The sequence below is a fragment of the Leptonychotes weddellii genome, chromosome 10 (assembly GCF_054177405.1).
Source record: "Leptonychotes weddellii isolate Sample4059 chromosome 10, ASM5417740v2, whole genome shotgun sequence".
In the NCBI taxonomy this organism is placed as follows: Eukaryota; Metazoa; Chordata; class Mammalia; order Carnivora; family Phocidae; genus Leptonychotes; species Leptonychotes weddellii.
Genome location: NC_138378.1, coordinates 12182973 through 12209840, shown reverse-complemented (window position 1 = coordinate 12209840; position 26868 = coordinate 12182973). Strand labels below are relative to the sequence as shown.

The following is a 26868-nucleotide window of genomic DNA, read 5'->3' as shown; positions in this document are numbered from 1 at the left end:
CTACACTCCCCTGAACTGTCTCCATTGTTAATACACTGCCCCAGCCCAACAAGGGACTTCTGTGAATATTTTTAAGTTTTTAAGACAATGCATGGGCCCGACAAAATAAGATCTAGCTCACCCATTTATGGTATGTATATACCCTATACTCAGAGGCAGTGAGGGGGAGCCCCATCATTTCTTTACCATATTTGATCACAGGTATACCGATGGCCACCCAATCTGTTAGCAGATTATTTCTCAATCCCTTAATGATGGGGGGGGGAACGCTTCCAAGTGGAGTCTTCATATGCAAATGTCCCAAGAACTAAAAATCAGAGTGGTATTTTTCAGTAAAGGCCCTAATATCATTTGAGGGAAGATACTTCTTGGGCCATCTACTGCAGGGTATTTGGCAACCTAACCTTCCACAAAATGACAGGAGCATCCTTTCAGGCTTTGGGATGTCTCCTCCCACCCCAATCCCAAGAAAAAGCACCCCCTTGTTTTCAAACCTTTCCTACAGAGTGAAACCATACCACGGGGCCAAAAGCCTATAAAATATTAATTATAGGGGTGCCTGGATGGCTCAGTTGGTTAAGCATTTGCCTTCGGCTCAGGTCATGATCCCAGGGTCCTGGGATCGAGTCCAGCATCGGGCTCCCTGCTCAGAGGGGAGCCTGCTTCTCCCTCTCCCTCTGCCTGCCACGCCCCCTGCCTGTGGTCGCTCTGTCAAATAAATAAATAAAATCTTTTAAAAAAAAAATAAATAATTATAAGCCTTAAATACTTTTTTCCCAAAAAACAAAGTGTGTTTTAAAGTTCCTCTTACAACTCCCCTAAAATTACTGAATTCCTAGTATATGAAAAATGGGTGAAATAAGGTCCAACCTTAAAAATTCAACTCCTATCTCCACTTGGTTAATAAGAAGTCTACCAAAAATGGGAAAATATGGGGGTTTTTTTGTTTTTATAAAACAAGAAAAGCTTTCTTTTTTTTTTGGAACACAAAAAAGAAATTATAATTGAGAGGAAGGGGAGAAGAATCTTGGTATATGCCAAAAATCAAAGGTATCTGAACTCTTAAAAGAGCCAGAGGCAGAAGGTATGAGCCAAGTCGGCAGGGTGTGACACTGGGGAGGGGTGGGGAGTGTGGAAAAACTAGAGCACAGAGGCCCTGTGTCTAAAGGGGCAGGCTCTAGCCCACTGCAGCTGTTGCCGGATTTTTCTGAGTTTTTGTAAGAACCCAAAATACAAGTTGTTATTTGAAATCTCATGATCTTCAAATGTTGGTGACTAACAAATTATACTACTGGTAAAACCCAGCACTTTCAGACCTACAATTTGCTTTTAATTCCGTAATTTTGTAATGCTATAAAATTCTAAAAAGAAAGAAGAAAGGGAAAGTGTCCAGAGGAATTTTTTAAAGGGATTTAAGTTCCCCTTAAGGAAAAACAGATTGTTGCAGGAGGGAGGCTGCCGCCACCATGCAAATATTATATGCTAGAATAAATTATGGGGTCAAGGGTCAGGAATGTCATTTCTTTGCAGTTAAGCCCGTTTCTCCTCTGCCAACTCCTTACTGTTCGGCCCCAGGGAGTTTTAGGGCTGAAAAACAAACCTACGATCAACCTTATGATGTTTCCAGCCCAAACCCCTACTTTACAAGGTAAATGAATCTCAAAGATGGGCCAGCAAGTGACATGGTCCCACAGTGAGTCTCCCAGATGCAGTGGGGCTAGAAAGAGCCAGATCTCTAGGTCAGGACCGAACTTCCCCTGTGCAACGGTCCCATAAACTCTTCTATCAATACTGAAGATGACAGATTATTCAGGAGCATAATCATGCCCCATGTCCAGCTCCTCCGAGTCTCCTCTCTTCCACACCCAGAGCGCACTGTGGATTCACGAGCCCCCACCCTGCGGCTACAGCAGCCGCCAGACACTGGCCACTTTTTGAGGCTGCTAGTCCAGAAGGGGACACGGACTGATAAATGTGTCACTGTGGTCACGGGCTGTAAGTGTTACAGAAATGGCCCTAACACATGGATGGGGAAGGGAGAGAAGAAGATACATGGACTACGCAGGCTGATCAGCTTCCAGAAAGAGAGGTACAAGCCAGTTCCTTAAAAGACGGGTAGGAACTCAAAAAAGTATGATGCATGTGTGCATACACAGGCAGAGGCCAAAGGAGAAGGCTTTCTGAACAGAGGGGACACTATCTGCCTCATGCCCTCCTGGTACCTGGTAAGGGAGGGTTTGCCCAGGAAGTTAAATTAATACCTAAGTTAAGGTTTGGGGATTATCTGTGGCCTTCCTGTTTCTGTTTCTTTAAGAGAGAGAGAGAATCTCATGGGATCCACGCCCAGTGCAGAGCCCGAGGCAGGGCTCAACCTCAGGACCCTGAGATCAGGACCTGAGCCAAAAATCAAGAGTCCGATGCTTAACTGACTGAGCCACCCAGGCACCCCTTTGTGTTTCTTAGTCTTCACTGTCAGCAGCTATGGGATGGCTCCTGGGTGAAAGGGATGGGTCGTCAGCACTTCAAGCCAGACGGGCAGACCTAAGCTCAAAGGCAGCTTCTGCTTCGCTCTGAGGCCTTGAGGAGACACCTTAACCTCTCTGAACCTCTGTGTTTTCATCTGTAAGATGGACACAATTACAGCCCTTTCCCACAGGGTTATTATAAACATGAACACAGAAAAATGCCTTACAAGAGGAAGTGGCACATGGTGAACCAATGTCTCTTAGTATCACCAGCACCGTCATATACGCTTCTCAATCCCCCTGGAAATTTATTTAGGACCCGCCTGTTTCTTCTCTTTTAACGGGATTCCCAACTCATTAGACCTGCACTATCCAACACAGTAGCTATAAGCCACAGGCAGTCACTTAAATTAAAATTAAATTAAAAATTCAGTTCCTCCAAGAAACAGACTCTTAACTACAGAGAACAAACTGCTGGTGACCAGAGGGGAGGTGGGCGGGGGAGTGGGGATGAAGTAGATGAAGTAGAACGCACTTACTGTGATGAGCATGGGGTATTGTAGGGAAGTGCTGAATCACTATACTGTACACCTGAAACTAACATTACGCTGTATGTTAACTAACTGAAATTTAAATGAAAACTTAAAAAAAAAATTTTGGGTTAAAAAAAAAAAAACCCAGACCCTGGGTCACATCTGCCATTTGCAGGTGCTGAATGACCACATGTGGCTTGTGGCTATTATACCGAACAGCACAGATCTAGAACATTTCTGTAGCTGTCGTTTCATTATTTCACACACAGTTTGTGTGATTATTCCACTTAGTGTCGAGCCTGGCTTAATTTTTATTATTATGATTGACATCATCACCACAACCCTGTGAAATTCGTCGTGGTACTATTACTCCCGTTTCAGTGGATGAGCAAACTAGGCACAAAGAGGTTAACTTGCCCACAGACACCCAGCAAAGCAGAGCGGGCATCTCACTATATAATTTTGAGAATGGAAATAGATTCGTGTGCAGAAATGCAGCTCTCTCCCAGTTCGGGGCATTTAACTGTTGCTAGGTTTCTTCCCATGAAAGCAACAACCTTATTTTTATTCAACCTCCAATCCCCAGGGCCCACTTCGGCACTCCCGTAATGCGCAAGACGGATGAATGCATCCCGAGGAATCCCTACTGAAATGCTAGCAGAACCATGGGGCAACCTGTTTCCTCCAATGCTAGGAGATCTGACCTCGTGGCCCACTAAAGCAGCTTTTTTTAAATCATAAGAGTATCTAGCCTGCATCAGAGAATTTTAAAGCTAGATCTCTTAAGATCTAAGATGGCTAATGGATATTCCGACCTAGTTGATAGGTCTTGGCTGCAGAAGGAGGAAGGGGTCTAGAAAAGACTGCTGTCGCCCCAGGGTTGATGCGCAGTGAGACAAAAGGCTGACCAATTACCGAAGAGGACAGTGGGCAATGGGTAGAGACAGCAGCTGTGTTACCACAGACCTAAACCGATTATTTTACAGATGAGAAAGCTGAGACCAGGAGGGAGCCTGCCTCAGCCCTGTAACCACCTCCAGGCAGAGCTCAGCACAATCCTACTGGCATGGCCTAGAAGGAAAAACTCCTCCAGCCACATGGGGAAACAGCAGTAGAGTGTAAGAAGGAAATCCAAGGAAGACCCCCAAATCCTACAGCACGGTATCTTCAAGCTCATCTGGGTCACTGCCCTGTCCCCAAAACCGATCTTAAAAAGCCACTGGAAATTTCTACACAGACCCATTTTGAGCTGCCCTTCTTGTCCTATGCAAATAACAGCTAGAGCAAGGCAGCTTGCTAAATGCCAAGAACACGGGCTGTCAGCAACACCCGGAAAGCTACAGTGCTGCTCACTACAGCCTTTGTCCTGCTGGTGTGGACGCCATTCCCAGCGGCCCTTTACCTGCTCCTTATTGTTATTGTTCAGTAAGCCGGGTTTCTTTTTCTTTTTAATGGGGCTTGTGGATGTGTCCTGTGGCGAGTGGCCATTGGAAGAATGCGGAGGGCTGGGGAACTTTCTTTTCTGGGCTGTTCTCTCTGTGGAGCCAGGATCTGAAAGAGACACACAGGACCACATATTTTAAAGCAGTCAGGGAGGCCGAGGCCCCCCAGGGAGGGGGTGTGTGGGACACAAGGCATTCTGTCCCAGGCCCAATGCCACTGTAGTGTTCGTTCGTCCTCCTAGAATACTCTCACCCCATCCCTTTGGTTAATGGTCTCAAAGGTCAGACACTTCCTTCAGCCTACATGCCATTTTTGTTAAAAGTTTAATTCACTGCCAGAATATAAAAATCGAGAAACTTCCCATCATCACCTAGACTTCTGGCTTCTCTTAAAAACAAACAAACAAAGCAAAACAGAACACACACAAATCAGGGCCTGCATGGCGTTATGGCACCAGACTGATCTGTCTACCAACCAGTGAGACACTTTTAGTCGGAAATGTGCTCTCCATTTTGCCAAAATCCCCACCCTTCTCTACTGTGTCCCCGTTGACCAGGTCATGACCCAGCCACCACGAGCTGTGTCACACAGACATCAGTACCGTCCCTCATCCCAAAATATTTCTTCTCCATACCCGCACCTGACGGCAACGGCCAGGAAACCAAGAAAGACAGACCAGTGAGGCCACACACTTCCAGAAATCGAAGGCACACATACTTCTTTATGGAAGACGACAACATTTACTGTGTTATGCTTGCTTGTGACTCTCCTCCAAAGGGACAGACACAAATGACGTTCTCCCTGATTCTCCTCTGAGACATGCCAGCCGCCCACCCTCGCCGACTCATTCCTTCCCATTTTGACTCTCCCAGCATCTCATTTAAACCCAGACACTTCCACCACCAACCCGTCTTCACCTGCAAGGCCTTGGGTCCATTCCATGCCCGCTGGCTGTCTCATTAGCGTCGGCGCGAAATAAGGGCCCAGAGTGGCGCGCCTTACATTCTGAGAAAGAGACATTACAGGCACAAGGAAAGACAGCTACGTGAGAGCACAGGGGATGGGGTGGGATGTGGAATCCAGAAGGACGACTATCCCCAAAGCGAACCTGACGACGCGCCTCCTCCGGTTTTAACTTGCGGGCAAGCCCCAGCACGCGGGATGCGCCATGCGTCACCAACCTCTGTGTGTGGACAGGGGCCGCTGGGGCAGATGAAAACAGTCTGGTACGGACACATGCGAGGCCTCCTAGGGGTTTCCTTCCGCCTGAAAGAGCATCTTCCAAGCAGGCTCACTAAAGGAGACAGTGAACGACTTCTGCAAAAACCGATCCACAGGATCGAACGCTCCACTCTCAGCAGGCAACTTCAGAAAAATCCCGAACAAGCGTTCCGCGTGCTGCACTGACACATCGTTCCGAGAGGAAATTAAATGCTAACCACAGGCCCCTTGAGGGAGAACAGACCCCAGAGTTTGGAGGATCATCCCACAGACTTCAAAGTGGAGGCCCAGAGAGCCCAAAGGGATGGCCCAGAGGCACACCACAGCTAGTTAGCAGGAAAACTCATCAAAAAGGTGCAGCCTGGGATTGGTGTTCCCCTAGAGAGAACCTCCTCTCTCTCATGCCCAACAGAGATCCCTACCCCACTCCACCCTCATCCGTGAAGACTCACCTCCTCCACCTAGAAACACATGCTATAGATACAGTCACGGGGAGCAAAGCGACCCTAAGATGATTCAAATAAGGCACTGGGTGATGAACCCACACCTGGAAAGGACTAAAATGTCCACAAATCGAGGACTGGTCTAATAACATTCCATAGCCATACAGTGCAACGTTCTTTTTTTTTTTATGCAATCTCTATGCCCAATGTGGGGCTTGAACTCACAACCCTAAGATCAAGAGCCGCATGCTCTACCAAGTGAGCCAGCCAGGCGCCCCCTCATACAGTGGAATATTCCACAGCCATTAAGAATAAGGAAGCACCTCTATGCAAACAGATGCGTGACTATCTCCAAGCTTCTGCATCTGGTTAAAAGAGCAACACATATCTAGCACCATTAACACACTGACACACACACCCCAAAAACAATGTTAGATATCTAAGTTTGCACAAGCCTAGAACATTCCCAGAGGAACACAAAACTACTACAGAGCTCTCAACTGGGACTAGCGGCTGTCTCAGGGGAGGAAAACATGCAGGAGGTGGGGGAGGGATTATTTTTCACTGTGTACCCTTGTGTACTTTATTTATCATGAGCATAGACTACTTTATCAGAATAAATTTAAAGTGAGGTATTTAGGAAGGTCAGTAGCACATAAAAAAGCAGCAAGTGCAAACCAAAGCCAGGAATGAGCAAATGATGAAGGCCTGATTCAGGATAAACAATGGCACCAACCAGATGGACCAATCACCACAGGCTTAGGGACCACAGTCTGGGATTTGTTCAACATGGAGCTGATAAACCCAAATAACCCTGCTCAAGTGTCAGAATATGCGTGTTTTAGGAAGGTGTTCTGGTTGGGGCGCCTCAGTGGCTCAGCTGCTTAAGCATCCAACTCTTGATCTCAGCTCAGGTCTTGATCTCAGGGTTGTGAGTTCAAGCCCCATGTTGGACTCCACACTGGGTAGTGGAGCCTAGTAAAAAAAAATAAAAAAACAGAAAGGTGTTTTGGGGGCCCCAAGGAGATGCATCCCAGAAGAAATGGCACCTTGGCCAGCCCAAAATTGAAAGCAACTGGGCAAAGCTTTTGGTATTTGGTAAGTTTTGTTTCATTTGTGGGTACATTTTTTTAAAAGATTTATTTATTTATTTATTTATTTATTTATTTATTTATTTATTTATTTTAAAGATGTATTTATTTAAGAGAGAGAGAGCACACACGGGGTCGGGGGGGAGTAGGGGACAGGGAGAGAGAACCCCAAGCAGACTCCATGCTGAGTGTGGAGCATGACATGGGGCTCAATCTCATGACCCAGAGATCATGACCCGATCCGAAATCAAAAGTCAGATGCCCAACTGAATGAGCCACCCAGGCGCCCCTGTGGGTAGATTTTTAAAGAAGAAAGTACATTAGCAAAGACACATCAGCAAAAAAGTTAGGGGCACATTCGGGACAAAAACAAGTCGTGTGTTTCCATGTTTCTTCATGGAGCACAGTGCATTTTGTAAGGGACAGCTTTCCTCGTTGCAAGGACCACCTGGGCACCCTCCCACTCACTGCTAGCAGTACTCCCAAACACAATGACAACAAAAAGCACCCCACGTACTTCCCAAACACTCACAGAGGGGTGGTACCAGCCTCCTGAAGAATCACTGGGCTAGAACAAGAAAACATGGTAGATGATCAACACAGCCCAGCCAATACGTAGCCAGCCTTTGGGAGCCAGAAAGGACACCAGCCCCTCGTTGGACCAGCCTAAGTTACCTACCTGTGGCTGAGACCCCCTGGGACAATGGATCCCAAAGAGTAGTCCCCACACTAGCCCCAGTGGCACCGCCTGGGAATTTTAAGAAATGCACATTCTCAGGCCCTACACCAGAGCTACAAATCAAAAACTCTAGAGGACAGCCTGGCCATCCGTGGTTTAAGGAGCCCTCCAGAGAACTCGGGTGCACGCTGGTTTCAGGTGCTCTAGGATGTGTGTTTGGGGGATGCAATAGAAGTTCTCAAGTGCAGCGAATCCTGTTCCACACTGGTAAAGCCCATCTCCTCTCCTGACCCACCGCCACCTGCGGGCTCGGTCTGGGGCTGAGGAAACAGAAGCCGAGCAAGAAGGCAAGGCAAGAGAATAAAGACAGCTCAATAGGAGAAGACTCCAGGCCAGCCTCCGTCTGCAAAATGGGAGAAGGGAGGAAGGGACCAGACCAGAACTTCTCACGTGGAGTCCGTGAAAGTGCTCCAGGGACCCACGAACCACATGCCATGGTTCTGTACAAGGACACAATTTCCTGGGAAGAGGGCCATGCCTAATCTATCTTCCCAAGGGCGTCATCAACGCTAAAGATTAAAACTACAGAACTAGACGATCTTAGGGTCCCTTTTGAACTTTGAAATTCGTTAATTCCAGGGGAGAGAGGGGAGAAATACACATAAGCAATATAAGGCAGAGACAGCATTTTGCCCCAGCCCAGCAGGAAACCAAAGGGGAAACCAGCGACCTGCTCCGCGAGGAGGGGTCCGACCAAAGGCTGCCCGTACTTAAGAGGACCCTAACCTTCTAATCCCTGCAAACCACAAAAACCCCAATTCTGTTCCTGGCTACAAACACACAGACTCCCTCCAGAGTTAATGAGAGATTGTCGGCCGCGTCCAAGGGTCAGGAGTGGAACAGGATCCCAGCAACACACAAATCTGTCAAAGGCAGAGGCTTTCAGTGAGGCTCCTAAGGAGAAAAGTGAGAAATACCAACTGGATTCACAGTCCTTCGGAAGTATGAGGGAGCAGGTCAGCATTCTGACTTAAAAATCTGCCCACTCCCAGGCCTGGGGTGGTGACAGAATGGTGGGTGTGGGCTCTGCTGTAGTCATTGCCACAAAGCCGCCTGTGTAGGACCTTTTCCAGAAAGCTGAGTCAAGTTGGGTTTTTTTTTTCCCTTCTTTAATGATTTAATTCTGACAAGGACTTATTGCTAAACACATCTCATCTATAAATTTGGAAAGATGACAAACAGCCACCGTAGACTGAATCACCAAGGAAATGGCTCACCCTTGATCTGAAAGTCCTTTCTGTGAGGTAGCAGGGCCCGTGATTCCGCTACGGCACTGGCCCACCAGTGACCCTCTGCCTCCTAACCCCTCTCCCCCAAAATAAGTCTGGTTCTGAAGGAGTTAATGTGGGCAAGGGAGGACAACTCCTCCAGGCAAAGGACAGAGCGGTGACTCAGGAGAACAGCTTGGCATGGAGCAGGAAACAGCGGAACTTTCCCCTCCTGCGACATTACAGTGAAATCTTAATAATATGGGAAGGCCTACTGGGTATTAAGAACCAAGCATGTGATGAGATCCTTCTCCAACCTGTGTCTTGTGAACTGCCAGAAAATAATCCCACTCACCCCTCCTCAATGTCCCCTGACCTAAGGGACACCAAACTTCAAGATAACCCAGCCTCTTAGCTTTCCTGAGCCACGAGTATTAACAGCTGAGGCTTTCTCTTATTACGTACAACGTAGGGGGGCCTTGTTCAAAATGCCTTCGGTGTATTTCCCTTTAAGTCACTTGCCCAAGATGACACAAGTGGCTAGGCTGGCATTTGAACCCAGGTGATGTGACTAGGAGGCTCATACATGGCCCCACGCCGGGGAGAGGCCGGCCTCAGCTCTGTAGCAAGATGGCCTCTTCACACAGGGTCTATGTTTACAAGCACACTCTCGTGTGGCCTTTTTCCGTCACAACTGCAGATGGTGGCCTGAGGGTCAGTGGGGTGGTTATATTCCCTAGGAAGCACATTCCCCTCCCCATGGTGGCACCAGAACTTAGCTCAGGCTCAGGCCACAAAACAGGCTGGGGGCAGGGGGCCTGCGAGGTCATTTCCTCTCCCCCCACGCCCCCCTTCCAATCTCCACCCAGGCCCGCCAGACTCAGCCCCGGCAGGCACCCCCACCCCCACCCCCCACATCCGGCACCTGAGTCACGGCCTTTGACATTCTCCAGAGTCTGGGAAATGACACACCATGACAGGGAATTGTCTCCTCAGGAGAGGGAAAGGGCCTAGCTGAACGGCCAGGCACCTCCCCAGGAGGATCAGCCCTGTGGTGTGTTTCTGTGGGTGTTAAATGTCCTTCATGATGTGGACGGCGAGCCTGCAAGGCCTGAATGAAGAGAAACCCACTCAACAAGCAGACGGGCATCGTGGGCCACAAGAGACGGACAGTCTCACACAACGTGGGACAAGCTGGCCACCCCACATGGAAGTTGGAGCACATATTCTGATAAACCGGGTCACCACAGTGGTTAGGAGCATGTGTTTTCTTTTTTTTTTTTTATTTTAAAGATTTATTTATTTATTTATTTATTTGACACACACACAGAGAGAGAGAGAGAGAGCACAATCGGGGGGGAGGGGCAGAGGGAGAGGGAGAAGCAGGCTCTCCCGCAGAGCCGCACAGCGGGGAGCCCGATGTGGGACTCGATCCCAGGACCCCAGGATCATGACCTAAGCCGAAGGCTAACCCACTGAGCCACCCAGGCGCCCCGATGACAGCTGTTTTTTTTCAAACCAACAATCATCCCTCCTCCTGCTCCTCTTCCTCCTCCTTCCCCACCCCTCCGTTGCAAAACCAGGCCTAGTTCGCTCAGAAGAGCCTGTTAAGGTCAGAGTTACGGAAACGCCGGCCGGCCTGCCTATCTAACATGGAGACCGGACCGAGCCCAAGACATGACTTCTGCATTTCAATCGGACTGTGAGCAGTCCGGCTTGTCTCCCATAACCGCGACGGCACGGTCAGCAGCAGAGGCCTGCGCGGGCTCGGGCTCCGAGGGCACTCGCAGACGGCGCTCCCGGTCACTGCCCGCCGTCTCCACAGCCTACTTCAAACAGGACCACTCTCGCTGCTCTCCCAGCAACGGCAAAGCGCAGCACGGTTAATCCTCTCAACGTGCTGCCCAAAGACAGAGCGGGTACCCACGCAGGCTCCCTCCCCAGGAATCAGAGGGCCCTCTCCTGCCAGTAAGTGCATCATCATGAAACCAGAGCCTGGACTTTCCCTCAGGCCCAGAGCAGAAATGAGAAATGGGGAGCGAAGGATGGGGACGAGAGAGAAGGGGGAGCATTTTTCTCCCAGCAGATAATACCCAAGCCATGAGGAACACAGGAGTGAAAACGAATAATCCGGTCACTCACAGAATATCTAGAACCGCACCCCCCTGAAGACAGGCTAGAGCCTCCTCCAGACAAGCCGGGCTTCTCCAAGGCCTCCCTGCCTGAGAATATGAACTTCTCACCCGAACCAGGAAAAGAAGGGCTGGCCACGGAAATGAGGCCGTGGAACAAAGGGGTCATTCTCAACTTGGGGGAAATGTCACTGTAGCAGGGATCCCGAGCACCTCGGAGGCGAAGCTAGCGAGGGACAGGTAACCCTGGGAAGGGGCGCTTACCTGCCATTGAGAAAGCTCTGCGGCTCAGAGGGCCTCCCCTCTCTTTGAAAGAAAACTGAGGCTCTCACCCGGCAGACATTCCTGCTTCCGGATCCTCAGCAGCCTCTCCCAGGGGGAGGAGGAAGAAGCAGAGAGGACAGGCTAAGAGTCACCACTTACCAGGCCAGCCCCTGTCTTGTACGCACTAGGTGGCCCAGCACAAGGTCACCCTCACCTCTCTGCAGTTAGGCAGTCTGAGGCAGGGGACGCGCCTTCATGTCCCCAGGCTTTCGGCTCTAATTTATCACCCTCGACAGCCAGCAGCTCGGCTAAGCTCAGAGTCCTTGGTACACTGCACCCAAGAACTATTTACTTCACCGGGTGGGAATAAACGCAACGAACGGCCGTTGTCCCGCAGGCTGGAGCGAGAAGTCCCGAAGGGAGTGTGGTGGTTTGTATGTGAAGGTATTTGGGGCTTTTTTTTTTTTTTAAATAATTTTCAAATTACTTCTCACATGTCTCTCCTAGAGCCGAGAAAGCCATCCTCCCGCTACCCCGTGTCAGCCTATTTCTCCCCTTCACAGTCCCCTCCCTGAAAATCAGGCAGACGGGGTAATGAAACAGCACATTCATATGTAAAAGGTGAACCTCCAAACTCCCCGGGCAGGACTGAAATTGCCGCCATCCAGGGAAAAGAGCCTGATTTACAAATGAATTCACTGTGTTGCCCTCAACTAGAGGCAACCGCAACCACCCAGCCCCTTCTCCCCCTCTGCTGGGATGAGGCCTTCTGGAAAACCGACAACATCTCTACAGGAATTTCCTGATTCAAGAATGCCAAGCTCTTTCACATTGCACAAAGCAGGGGGGAGGCAGGGCCCAACCTCAGACCAGAAACCACTGCACCCTACCCACCCCCTCAGCAGGCCCAGGCCCAAAAGGCTGCATGCATCCAACGTGTGTACATAGTTGAGGCCCTTAACTCTGCCAGGTCACCACAAAGAAAAGCGTGGAGTAACCGGTTGCCTTTGGCCTTTGCTACGTAGCTGGCCGAGGGGGAGGGCTCCTGGGAGGAGCCAGTTCTGGTGGCGGAAACCGCTTGCATTATTTATCCAGGCTGCGCCTGGTCCCACCCTCTGGCCCAGCTCAGGTTCTAGAAAGCTCAGGTGCTGGTGGGTGGCTTTCAAATGGCGGCAGGGAACAGCGGCCCGCAGAGAGCCAACTCAGAAATAAAAAAGCGACTCTGCCTGCGGCAGCGGATGCGAAGAAGTGCGCTGAGAGAAGGGAAATGAAGAGGCTCAGATGAAGAAAGGGGTGCCGCTGGTAACCAGGCGGCGCTCCCCACACACCCTGGGCGTGGGGCTGGCCTCTCTCGGGAAGTCACCTCAATGAAGACAGGGAAAGTGCTAAGACACCGGGGAAGAGGGGACAGGCCCTCGACAGCCAGCTCATTGTGGTCCTTTGACGCAGCAAGGATTTCAGGCCCAAAATGTCGCCCATGTTACCCTGGTCAAAAGGATGCTTAACGCGGCCTGGGTATCAGTGAGGGGTCCTAAGAACATGTCCTGTGCAAGCCCCCCCCACCCCCCCAGCTCAGGAGGGCACAGGACGGCAGACTGGCACAGCCTGTGAAGTCAAAAATGGGCAGCAACTTTAATGTCAGCACCAGGAGGCTGAAATGCAAAAAATGGTCATGCAGCCATAAAACGGAACGAAAAAGAAATCTCATCTTTAAGTACTGGCATGGAACAAAAATCTAAGTGAAAAAAGGCCAGAAATAGACCTGAGTGAAAGAAATTGGGGCTGTGTAGGCTCTGGGTTTGCAAAGGCCTGGAGGAACACCCAAGAAATCAGGAGACGCTGGACTCCTCCTTCGGTTCTTTCTGAACATGTTCACGTATTGAACTATTGAAAATGCTTTTAAGTGGCCATGAGAAAATGAAGCTCTCACTCTGTGCCAGGGTCTGCATCTGCATCCCCGGCACCCAGCACACACGGGAACAGCTCAGGACATGCCCCCAGCATTCATCAGGAGCCACTTGGAGGGGGCTCGGGTGCTTAGAACAGCGGAAAGCAGTGGTTCCCATGAGGTCTCCCCAGGAGACACCTGGCAATGTCACGAAACATTTCTGGTTGTCACAACTAGAAAAAGGAAGGAGTGCTCCTGGCATCTAGTGGGTGGGAGGCAGGGATGCTGCTGATCACCCTACCGGGCACAGGACAGCCCCACGACAGAGAACGATTAGGCCCAAAATGTCCATAGTGTCGGGGTTGAGAAATCCTGGTGTCAAGAAGCTTCCAATGAGCTGCCAGGCAAGTCCAACCTTGTGTAAATACACCACCCACGGAGGCATCCGTATCCATTAAGAAGGAAAATAATGCCTAATATTTCACCTGATGGCCCTGACTGCACATTTCAAACAGAAGAAAACAACGGAACCAGGGGCGCCTGGGTGGCTCAGTCGGTTAAGCGACTGCCTTCGGCTCAGGTCATGATCCCAGGGTCCTGGGATCGAGTCCCACATCGGGCTCCCTGCTCCGCGGGGAGACTGCTTCTCCCTCACCCACTTCCTCTGCTTGTGTTCTCTCTCTCGCTGTGTCTCTCTCTGTCAAATAAATAAATAAAATCTTAAAAAAAAAAAACAACGGAACCAGTGAGTCAACAAATAAAGTCACTGAGCAACTACTAGACATCTAGCCTACCAAGGGAACTGTCAGGGGAAGATCCCTGCCCTGGAGGGAAGACAGAGAAAAAAATAATAATAATAATAATAATAATGGCTGCCTTTTGGTGACAACTTTTCTCTGAGGCCCTGTTCTAATTTTAGTATATGTGCTGCCGAAGCGAGCACAACTCTGAGGCCCTGTTCTAAACACAAGCAATTTATTTACTCCTGGCCAGGGTTCTACAAGAGGGTACTTACTGAGTATTCCCATTTTACTGATGAAGAAACTGAGGCCCAGAGGAAAACAGGCTCACAATGAAGTGGCTGGTCAAAAGAGAATGAATGGAAAATATATTCCACATAGAATATGAAACGGATTGATTACACATAGAAAAAAGCTGAGCAGGAGAAATACCAGGAGTCTGTGAACGGTGTAAGTCAGAAGAAAGAGTGTAGCCGGCCAGAGAAATACCTCTGTTTTCTTCTCAAACAGAGCTCGTGTGATTCATGAGTAGTACATCATCCTCCTCACCCCACTGAGCAGGGAGCCCCAGGGAGCCCGACATGGGGCTCAATCCCAGGACCCTGGGATCATGACCTGAGCCAAAGCCCATTTCCTGAGAGGCTACTCGATGAATCCTCTGAAGAACGCCCTCTGAGTAGGGGTGGTGTTTTTGCACCCGTGTGAGAGATGTGGCTCAGAGAAGCACATTTATGTGCTCAAAGGCATGCCGGCCAACACAGCATGCTGGTGACTCATGCAGCTGGCTCCCACCCGAAGGCCCTTCACTGCACTGGTCAACTGCCTTCCCTAAGGTTGTCCATGCTACCTTGTAATTCTCTTATCACCTAGGGTGTGCTTGCTGTGGGCCAATGACGACCCAGCACTGTTGTTCAGCGTGTGAGATCGGCAGCCATACCACTAGGTCTGATTCCAAGCACTGCCACCAGCCAACTGTGTATCCTCTGGCAAGTTCCTTGGTCTCTTTGCGCCTACATTAATTCAGCTAGTATAATCTTTCTAAAAGGGTTATTAGAATTCAAGGAGACAGCACACGCCGCACGAACGGCATCTCACGTTACTGTGAGAGCTCAAACCGGCTTCCCCAACTCTTTCCTTACCTTCACCCCGATTTGCACCAGACTAGCTCTTCCCCATCTGTTTCTGAAAAATGGTTCACTGAAGGACGCCTGGGTGGCTCTGTTAGTTGCCTTTGGCTCAGGTCATGATCCCAGGGTCCTGGGATCGAGCCCCATGTCCAGCTCCCTGGGGCTCCCTGCTCAGCGGGGAGTCTGCTTCTCCCTCTCCCTCTGCCCCTCCCCCAGCTCTTGCTTGCTCGCACTCTCTCGTTCTCTCTCCTGGTCTCTCTCAAATAAATAAATAAATAAAATCTTTAAAAAAAAGTTTCACTGAAGAGAGACACAAACTTTCACAGCAAGTCCTCAGGCTGGCACAGGTTCAACCAAGCCTCAAAATCCTTTTTATTTTTTTTTTTAAGATTTTATTTATTTATTCATGAGAGAGAGAGAGAGGCAGAGGGAGAAGCAGGCTCCCAAGGAGCAGAGAGCCCGATGCGGAACTTGATCCCAGGACCCTGGGATCATGACCTGAGCTGAAGAGACGCTCAACCATCTGAGCCACCCAGGCGCCCCAAGCCTCAAAATCCTTGCAGGGCTCAGGATTTCCTCCCTGATAAAAGCACAACAGTCCAGGTGGCCCTCAGTACCCTGCCACACCCTTCCCGACAGAACAACTTCCCTCTGACTCCTCCTCAAATGAGGCTCTCGAAGGCTGTGAGAAAGCTGGCCTCAGATTCCTAGCAGTCTGCACAATGTATAATGGATGTCCAGACTTGCAGGGTGTGCGCCTACGTGGTGCCTGGCACTGAGCAAGCGCTCTGCAAAGGGGTGTTCCTTCCCTGCCCATCTTCTGCCCATTCATGGTCAGTCCCACCTTCGCGCCAAAGTGTCAGGACAATTCACATGCCCCTAGACAGAAGCCTTCTTCAAATCTAAATAAGATGGGCAGCCCCTGCTTAAAACCCACTCGAGGAGCTTACTGTAGACACCCAACAGCTTATCCAGACCTACGAGGCCCCCATGCATCTGGCCCGGCTTACCTGCTCTCCTCCATCCATTGAACCCTAACCACAATGGCCTCACACAAGACAAAATGTGCACTTGCTGACACTTCCATCTAGAATGTTCTATGCTCAACCTTCCCATACCTGGCAGCTTTCAGCTTTTAGCTCAAACCTCACCCTCCAGCAGCCTTCAGCCCCCTAACATCCTGAAGTGTGGGTGGGTGGGTGTGTGTGTGTGTGTGTGTGTGTTGCTTTTGCTGTCTTCACTACAATCATCTCTCACTGAAAATTATCGAAAATTATTTTCTTCTTTTGCTGATTTCACTTATTTTTTTGTTTCTCTTCCAGAATGTGAGCTCGGTCTCGGTTTTTCTGTCACTCTTTACAGTCGCCCAGCGCGTGGCACAGGGCCTGGCTTGGGGCCTGGCTCAGAGGTGTCCCCAAGGACACACATCTGACCAGGTAAATGAGCAACAGGAGAGGGTTAGCAAAGGTCCAAGGTGTGCCAGCAGCCCTGACTCACAGGAAACTCTCGTTCTCTGTCCCCGGCCTAAAATTGCTCCCAGCAATCCAAGAAGGCAGGAGGGGTGTGAAGTCAACGGAGAAGGGGACACCAAAGAGGACCTGGCCATTTCAGGGTCCGAAAGAGAGAAACCAGAGCACTACAAAGGAAATTCCCTTCTCAACAGGGACTCAGCCATTCTTGTTTCTTGCCTAAAGAGCCCATTTCCCCAAAAGGAGGGGATTAAGTAAGGATTTATATCCCGAGAAGGATGGGTCCACGCAGCTAAACACAATTACTGAGAAACCACAGGGGGAAATTCAGGAGGTTTTCACAAGCCCCCTATTTCCCAGCTCTGCATTCTTCTTGCAGAGAGCTATTGTCTCTGAGTCATCTAGAGTTAAAGAGGGGGAATGACTTTCTCCAGGGAAAACACGCTCCCCGCTGAGAGACCCCCCCCCACTATGATGACCATTTAACCAAATTTTTTAGTCCCGATACTTTGCCCTTTTTCTCAACAGACCCTTTTAAGCCTGAGGATCTCTTTTCAACCCGTCCCTTAATCCTCGCCTGGATGCTCTGATTCTGTCCCCGCAATAGGATGCAAGGACCCACGGGGAGCACGAGCACCTCTCTTAAGTGTGGGCTCGGCAGGTTCATCTTCCCTCCATCCCGCTCTTGGGCTTGAGTGGAGAGAACCTAAATCTGCTCTGTCCTGTCTCTACCTCACCAGGCTTGACAGGAGTCTAGACTCTAAAGACACGTATGTGTTGAACAATTCCCACCAACTAGTGTTTCTGGTCCCAACCCAAGAAATAGCAACCTGGTTTCAATGACAGCCCCCCACCTGCTGTGTGGGGATAGGATGGTTACTGGAGGTGGTTAAAGAGATGAAGGACAAAACCAGGTCAGCCTTATTAGGAAGGGGGCCCTAGTGACAGCTGATGTGATGATCCAGTAACCTAGATGGGGCGCAATCGCCAGGACATCAGTATACAGCTACGGCCTGGGCCAGTGGTGGCCCAACGAAGGACCACAGGCTGAATTCAGTCCACTCACAGCTGGGTGGTAACGTTTAAAATTTTAGTCATCAACATTTTAAACTGGGGGAAACAGCATCTAGAATAAATCCAGATTACCACCTTCTCTTAAAAAAACGACAACAAAACAGAAGATCTGGCCACACAGGGTCCCCATTTCCACATGAAACCACCCTCCAGGCTGCCCACCCCCTTAGGATGGAACAGGAAATTCCCCATTTGGCAAGGTCTCCATTACTCTTTTAACGGTCAAGTTAATTAAATCTCACCTTGAAAATCTCTTAAAGGCAGAGTAAGCAAAGAAGGGCAAGAAGGCAAATACGGGGAGAAGAGCTAAGGGACGCTTTGCTAGGACGTTCAACCCCATCATGATACCGCAGGGGAGCAAGATTGGCCACCCCAAAATACGTCTCTTTGGCACAAGGATTAATTCAGGTGGGTTATTTTTAAGAAACTGCAAACACAGAAGCAGCTCTGAAAACACCAAGTAGAAATTACCTTTTTGTAAGAGACATTTAACGTGCGTCAGAAAAATTTGTAAGAATGTCCTCCCAGCTGTACCAGGAAAAGGGGAATGACTAAATCTCTAGGAACTCTTATCAATGGAGAAGACAACGACTTAAATCTGCATAACAACCTGACCCTTGTTCACTGGGCTTTTCCTGGGGACCTCCCCTAACAGACTCCCCGCCCCCAACACCTTCTGTCTTTAGCCGAAAACCGTTATGTTTCAGGTGATGGCTTTAGCCATTTTGGGGAGTCACTCCGTTTTTCTGGGTCTCTCTCATGTAAACATGCATTAATAAACTTCTGTTTGTTTTCATCCTGTTAATCTGTCTGACATCAATTATTAGACCAGCCAATGAATCTAGAAGAGAGAACTTTTTCGCCCCTATAGTATAAGTTAGTTTATATTTTTATAAGGGGTGAGAAAGGATAAATGAAAATACATCAAACTGTTAAGAGTGGTTACCTGGCTTGAGAAGATTTTTAGCTTTTTCTTTGTATACTCTGGCTTGTTACAAATGAGATAGGGAAGCAGAAGAGACTAAAAGGCTCCATCTCTGCTGTTTCTCTGCGAGGCCCCTAAAAATTACTCCTGTTCTTCATTTCACCTTGCATCTGAGTCAACCAAAGAAGTGATGTCCCCGTCTCAAGGGGGAAGCAAGAAAGTGAATCATTCTCTGAGTTTCGTCCTAGGCCCCCAAAACCTGATAACATCTAAGAAGAACCAGATCCTGAGCTCGAGGACATTAGCTTCGAACAAATCTCTTTCTCGACCCTGGCCTCAACACCCCTGCCTTCTGTGGTTTATGGAATAACACCTATTGTTCACCTGACTCTCGTGCCTTTGATGGGACCCTACCCTGGATTCCTAAAGGAACATCTACCCTGGGCCCCTTTCCAATGTAAACCCCTAACCCCAAGGGGCAGGGAGGCTCACCTCTCCTTTTCGGAGTCTCCCACACATTCAGTCTGCTATAATCTATCACTCACACTATTTAGTAAACTCTGCTCTCCCTTCCTCCCGGCTGTATTTGATTTCTATCCTACAGGAAGCCAAGGATCCTCTTGGTGTGTCCTGCGGGACCCCCTCTGGGTCCTTGGAATGGGCTGCCGATGTCTCAAAGAGATGCACTGCCTTTATCGTTTGAAAGGAAAATCCAATGATCCATTTTCTTCCCTTAATTAGTTTATATTTTTTGGAAGAGATTTTTTTTTCCCAAAAAAAAAAAAAAAAAAAACCACTTACTAAGCAGCTACTATAAATCGCCAGCACCATGGTGGTCAGGGTGACACAGACCTGGTGCCCATAACCATCTAGGCAAAGAGATGCACAAGTAAATGAATTCCGCAACAGAGGGTTTATTTGGGAGGCCAGGGAGAGGGTGGCCCAGCATATCCTGCAGTATCTGCCTCCAGCCAGTGTGTCAAGATGCCAAAGGGCCTGGCAAAAACTCAGTTCAATGGGGCCTGGGTAAGAAATGCCAACTTGAGAACATAGGGAGACAGCCATGCTCTCTGTTGGCAGAAGTTTTCGAAAAAACAAGAGGCCCAGGAGGGTCTGATCAAGCAAAACTTCATCTCTGATGTCATAATTATTTATTCAGCATATTCTATGCTAGGCCGATCCCTGACTAGGTTTTCACCCACAGCATCCAGCTCAGCACCCACCAATATATTAAAGCTACAGAGTAGTGCCGTCCAATAGGTCTTCCTATAATGACGGGAACGTTCTGTACCTGTGCAGTCAGATACGGCCGCCTCAGCTCCTCGTGACTATTGGACAACTGAAATGTGGCTAGTACAACTGTAATTTTTTTTTATTTTAATTAATGTAAATTTAAACAGCCATATATAGCAGACAGCGCTGCTGTAAGAAGCTCTGTATTCAACAGAGAAGAGAGCCAGCCTGGCAAGAAAGCAGAATACCTCAGAATCCTCCACCCATCCCTACTTGAGGGATTTGGCCAGTGTCTTCAAGGCATTAATGATCTGATGCCTAGAAATATGTATATGGACTTGCCTTTGGTTCCTTCCTTAGCCTAGCTTGAAAATTCTCAAGCCTTTAGTATGTATAAGAATGCCTGATGAGGGGCGCCTGGGTGGCTCAGTCGTTAAGCATCTGCCTTCGGCTCAGGTCATGATCCCGGGGTCCTGGGATGGAGCCCCGCATCGGGCTCCCTGCTCGGCGGGAGGCCTGCTTCTCCCTCTCCCACTTCCCCTGCTTGTGTTCCCTCTCTCGCTGTGTCTCTCTCTGTCAAATAAATAAATAAAAAATCTTAAAAAAAAAAAAGCCTGATCAGAGCTGATTACTGTACTTTATGGGCAATTTAAGGGACTTTCCAGGGTGATTCTGGCTTTGGAAGTCAAAGGACTCCATTAAAGGAGGAATAAATGAAGGCTCAGAAGAGGGGGGGGGCTGGGTCCCCAAGCACGTGGAGAAGGTGAGGGCAAGGCAGTCACCTAGGAGAGTTGTCTGGAAGGACCCGCAAAGGTGTGCCTCTGCAAGGAGCAGGAGAGAACCTGACCTATCCCAGGACCGATACTTGGGCTGGAAGGCTGCACAGGGCAACGTGCAGGTCTGCGGGGATGCTGACCCAAGTCTAGAAAGAACAGGGAGTAGGGCCTTGGACCTCTCCCTGCTCAAGACTGTAGTCTTCAGGAGCCCTTAGAAATTTAAAGCAGGAGAGCAGGACAATCAGACTTGTGTTTTGGAAAGGGCCCTACCTGAGTGGTATTAATACTTCGGGAAGGAAAGAAATCAGAGGGAAGGGGGCCATTTCAAAGAGTGCTATGTCCCTGGGGCGAAAGAAAGACAGGCCACCAATCGTTTCAGAGAGAGCAGACATCTGAGCTTGGGTAATTATTTCCAGGCACGGATTATGCTGGAAACAAAGCCACCCTCTCTAGCTGAAAGGCTGTTTTTACTTCGTTTTCCAGGATAAAAGTTCTATGCATCTGATAGACAAAGTCAAGCCATTCACTCATTTGTTCAAAATAAATATTTACTGCACACCAACCAGAACAGGCACAGTGGTAGTAAAAGAGGCACCGATCATAATGGGATCAAGAAAAACAAAAGGCAGGACCCACCCTCATTTGGAGCCTTAGACTCAGGGGGGTTGGGAGGTTAGGAGAGAGGAGAGCAGAGTATCTCCCAGGTAGGATCAAAGACTCTGTGGCTAGAGATAGCACTCTCTCTGAAATCTCAAATACTGGTGTGGCCCAAGTAAGAGAGAAAAGTGGAACACAGAGAAAGGCTTAAAGGGTAGGCAGGGGCCAACACATGGGGATTTTAGGATTTTGATCTTCATCCTGAAACTATAAGGAGTGCGAGCTCTTTAAGTGCTTCAAGTAGGAGATGGTAGCCAGAGGAGATGTTCCTTTCAGAAGGACTGGGGGGTAGACAGAGACCTCGGGACCAGTTAAGAGGCCACTGCAGTCCAAGAGTGATAACCTACACAATGATATTTAGGACCTAACACTGTGAGAAAATGACACAAAAAGGCAAAAGGACAGAAGAATTAAGAATTAAGTCCCATCTCTTTGACCTATCCAACTGGCAGAATACTGGCTTATCCCTCACAGTAGAGAAGCAGGTGTTTTGTTGGGGATGGGAGGGGTGGGCAGCAGGAGAGCAGGCTGAGATGTGAAATCAGCTTGGGACACGCTGAGTTCGAGACACCCATGAACAACAGGTAGGGAGGTCAGGTAGGCAGCTGGCCCTTTCTGCCTCATGACTCAGGAAAAATCTAGGTTGGAAATAAAAAATGTGTGAGTCACAAAGCTACAGATGTGGGCGAGATCACTCAGGGAGAGAACACCCTGGGAGAGAGGAGGCCAGGGCCAAGCTTTCTACAACGCCAACATTTAATGGCTGACGAGCTGAGAAGGTACCAGGGAAAGAGGAGGAAAACCAGGACTGAGGTAGCAAAAGAACAGCCAAGGAAGAGATGGTTTCCAGGAGAAGAATGAAGGGCAATGTCCAATACCTCTGTCAGATCAAGGTGGCAGAGTATCGAAAGCTCCACCAGAAAGAGCAGCAAACATGGAGTCGGCAGGAAGCTCAGTGAGGGAGCTCAGTAAGACACTCACATGGAGGGACCAGGCAGAAGGCACAATGGAGCTGGCAAGACAAATCTGGAGGTGAGGAACCCATGACATGAATACAGACACGTCTCCCAAGAAATATGGCTTTGAAGAAGAGGCCAGGGAAGAGTGGCTAGTAGAAAGCATGCAGGGTCAAGAGGGTAGACGGGGGAGAGACTTTAGTGTACTCAAAAGTCCATACATTGATCAAAACACTAAACAGACTTACCCTAGGACCCCAGAACCCCACTCCTACCTACGTTTATAACCAAGAGAAATGAAAACATCTATCCCTACAAAAACGCATACAAAATTTTCACATTGGCATTTATTCAGAGTCACCCAAAAGTGGAAACAAGTCGAATGTCTATGAACGGATGGATGAGTCGGTAAACAAAATGTGATATACCCATAATAGAGCATTCTTCAGCCATAAAAAGAACAACGTCCTGACATATGCTACAATGTGGATGAGTCTTGAAAGCATTAAGCCTAAGAAGTCAGTCAGACACAAAAGGTCATATACTCTGTGACTTCATTTATATAAAACAACCAAAATAAGTAAATTCACAGAGACAGAAGGTAGACTTGCGGATGTCAGGGGCTGGGATAAAGAGACAATGGGGAGTGATTATTAATGGGGATGGGGATTCTTATTGGGATGAGGAAAATATTAAAATCGATTGTGGTGATGGTTGCACAACTCTGTGAACATATCAAAAACCATTTAAGTGTATTCTTTAAAATAGAGATTTGTACAATATGTGAGTTATATATCAATAAAGCTTTTGTTCTTGGTTTTTGTTTTGTTTTTTTTTTTTTAAGTCTGTGAAATGCCAGGTTTCTAGGTTCCCAGGAAAGCTGCAGGTGGGTAGAACGAACTTGGGGTACGGGCTAGGAGGACCCTATGATATTACACTCCACCCTAACTACGAGATGGGGGCTTTCCGAACTTGCTCCCCTCAAGTCAACGGTAAAGGACCCATCATCAAGGGAGCAAACCTATTTGAAAGTTTCAGGCAAAAAAAAAAAAAAAAAAAGTGCCAGGATCTCTAAAAGGCCTCGGACCTGGTACCTTAATTCTACAGGCATTTGGAGGAAGAAAAGGAGATGGTTCTTTTCAACCTAAAGTTGAAAACAGTCCATTTTAGATCACAGTCTTCTAGAATAACAGAAGTGACATAAACATATAGCATGGGTCAGGTTTCAAAAATGGGGCCAAAAAAAAAGAAAATGGGGCAAACACAAAGTTTTCCACAAGTAAAGCACAAAACGAAACTGCACGAACAGGGCGACAGGATCCCATGAACAGATGCACGGCAGATGCTACTCCAGCCAAGAGAAGGTAGATTTCTCATTTGGAAAGCCATTATCCAACATCTTCAGAGTTCCGGGACATTTTAAATCTTCTTAGGAGAGGAACAATCTGGTAATCTAACTCACAAATAAATGCTTTCCGTTGCATAGTACATGGATGGTACTTCTTAGGCTATAGAAGAGCCAAAATAGAGTTAAAAATACTGATGCTCACTTTTTAAAAGAAAATTCTCAGCACTTCTGCATCACACTGTGATTTAGGAATGTTTACGGTTGTATTTTTTTTTTTTTATTTATTTGAGAGAGAGAATGAGAGACAGAGAGCACGAGAGGGAAGAGGGCAGAGGGAGAAGCAGACCCCCTGCTGAGCAGGGAGCCCGATGTGGGACTCGATCCCGGGACTCCAGGATCATGACCTGAGCCGAAGGCAGTCGCTTAACCAACTGAGCCACCCAGGCGCCCTACGGTTGTATTTTCTTAAAGAGTTTCCTCGGGAAAAAAAAAAAATGACAGAAGGTCTCTATCTCATAGCCATCCTCATAAACAATCCCTTTGTGAAAGTCTTAATTTACATACAACAGTGAGAACAAGGATCCTGTACTAATTAAGGTCTGGGGCTGGTTAGCAAATTGCTATAATTGTATATTCTCTAGCATCCTGTCTCAGAAAACATCCCTAACCCAGGCAAATCTCAGCAAGAATGATACCGTTCAAGATTTTAATATCTTGAGCTTCCGCTGCATCTGTGCACGGTTTCCAAGTGGCTCATTCCTTTGTGCAGGTGACATTACACAGACATTTTTAAAAATGGTTTCAGCTTTGGCAGCCTGGCGTCCGCACACCACAATCATTACTGCAAAATGCACACATGGCAGGATCAAGAGGCAAGCAGCCCAAACAGGGGAGCCTTTGTATGGAGACATGAACTCCCAGAGACCATCATTTTTCAGACTTCAAGTCCCTGGCCTTGGAGGGGCTTGCTCTGAGTCAAGCACCGTGTGGCCAAAATCCTGCAAGGAACTTTGCTGTGACCAGTCTCGTGCAGAGAATGCAAACTGACAAGCCACTTCTGACCTGGAGATATGTGTTGTTGGGTTCGTGCGTGGTCTTTGAAAAACTGGCCTGCATAAACCACAGCTCCAAGGCAGGCGTTTTTATCGGGGCGGGGGGAGAGGGGGCGCGGAGGGAGATCCGGGCAACACTGGATGAGCCATATTCCTGCTGGTGAGCAGTCAGATGGAGGCACACTCCCGCATCAGGGGAGGCACTCTGCCGTTCAAAGGCCCCTGCACCCCAAGGTGCCAGCCAGTTCATCTCACTCATCTACCTTGCAGACATCGGACTTAGCACCCTTGGATAGAGCACATGGCTATGTACAGAGGTTTAAACTCAAAGATAAAACCTGACCCCAGTTCTCCACTTCGCCACTCCATTAATCCCACTGAGCCTCAGTTTCCTTGGCTATAAAATGGGAATAACGACACACCTACATCCCAGCATTATTATAAAAATCCAATGAAGTAATTTGCATAGAATCCCTGGCACTAATAAGTACTCAGAAGATATCAGCTAGGCAAACACACCTGGCATCTAGACAGTACTTCCGATTTATGCTTGAACATCTTTCAGCAAATCACTACCCTCGGACACAAATGTCAACCTGACATCTTAAAAGCTCGAAAGCTTTGTCTCCAGAGAACTAAAACGCTCCAGTAAATGCCCAGGCTGGGGTAATGGCAATGGCCAGCTTGGGAATTACTTAAGTTAATAAATGGGTGCATGTCATGGGTGTACAAACTGATACTTAGAGAACCCGAAGGGTCGTACGGACTAGATGTCGGAATAGGATTAAAGAATTGTGAGTCAGTTATTGGAGTTTCTAAGTGTCCCAAGCAGAGGACAGTTCAAGGTCTGCTCTCCATCTGCAAATAGGGAATGATGGTACCAGTTTCCCAAGATGCCAGAGTGGCCACGTCACCTCCTAAAGAATCATCTCCTGGGGCGCCTGAGTGGCTCAGTTGGTTAAGCGACTGCCTTCGGCTCAGGTCATGATCCTGGAGTCCCGGGATCGAGTCCCGCATCGGGCTCCCTGCTCAGCAGGGGGTCTGCTTCTCCCTCTGCCCTCTTCCTTCTCGTGCTCTCTCTCATTCTCTCTCTCTCAAATAAATAAATAAAATCTTAAAAAAAAAAAAAAAAAGAATCATCTCCTCCCTGGTGGGGGCAGTTGGTGGGACCAGGTGTCCGGACACCAGCCCTTCCCTGGCCAAAGGGCAGATGCATGAAACAAGGTGAGCGACTCTCCCAGGGGACTTTGTCCTGTTGACCGTGAGGAGGCTATACACTGGTTCTGCTCCCCACAGCATCCCTGGACCTCCGGCCTTCCCATCAACCCTGTGAGCCAAGGGACCACCTTCATCCATCCTTTTCCTGCTCCCATTAACCAGAACTGGCTTCCATGGCTCACAACCAAAGAATCCTGACCAAATGGCATCCTGTGGGGACTGAACCACTGAACTTCCCAAACCACAAGAAAAGCAGGCTGGAGAAATAAGTATGCATTTGCTGGGTCCAGATCATCCCACCGTGGACTTAGAGATAATGAGGTCTGAAGAGAGAGAGAAGTCAGCCTTTGCAAGCATCCCATTTAAACCATGCTGACCTCAGCTCTCGCACCTGAGCCACCCAGCATGGCTCCAGGCATCTGTGAATGCAATTGACTCACCTGACCCAAGGTTCTAGACACAAAAGCACCCCATCACCTGGCCACCCAAGCGTGGAAGACGGGAGCTCAGTTCCACACAAAGAAAGCCATCCAAGGCAGTCCCTGCGGGAGGAGAAAGGTCTCCCTCAAAACCAGGTGACCCCTTCCATTCCCCCTCATGGTTTCCCCACCACAGCAAGGGCCCTGGGAAAATCAGTCCCAGCCAGCTGCAGACAAGCTTTCTTCAAATGTCATAGAGGCCAAGAGCACGGGAAGCCTATCTGAGCCCAACTTCTGGGAAGCCTACAACTCTTCACAGTCTGGGCATGGTTCCCCTATCTGTCTCCACGCCCCCTTCCTAGAGGTTCTAAGTGGGGGGAACAGTAGAACATAGTAAATAGGGCTTCCACCTGACAGGCTTATCAATACAAGCTCATCCCTCTTCCT

The 26868-nt window shown here is 48.7% G+C and overlaps 1 protein-coding gene and 1 long non-coding RNA gene across 20 annotated transcripts in view; one reads left to right on the top strand and one right to left on the bottom strand.

The window, feature by feature from the left end:
- ZMYND8 (zinc finger MYND-type containing 8) overlaps positions 1-26868 on the bottom strand; it is a 124201-nt gene that overhangs the window by 80702 nt on the left and 16631 nt on the right. For 16 of the 19 annotated variants that reach the window (XM_081832621.1, XM_081832623.1, XM_081832620.1 and 13 more), the window contains one exon: positions 4401-4549. The exons of 1 other annotated variant lie outside the window; for it this stretch is intronic. In XM_081832621.1, coding sequence (XP_081688747.1) covers positions 4401-4549 — 149 coding nt within the window. Of the gene's footprint in view, positions 1-4400; positions 4550-5358; positions 5548-11539; positions 11644-26868 lie in introns of those variants that run through there. 2 more of the 19 variants (XM_081832629.1, XM_081832619.1) reach the window with 2 other exon arrangements.
- LOC145723785 (uncharacterized) lies at positions 11848-15543 on the top strand. The gene is made up of 2 exons (XR_014149054.1): positions 11848-11983; positions 15038-15543. It is a non-coding gene; the product is annotated as an uncharacterized LOC145723785 (long non-coding RNA).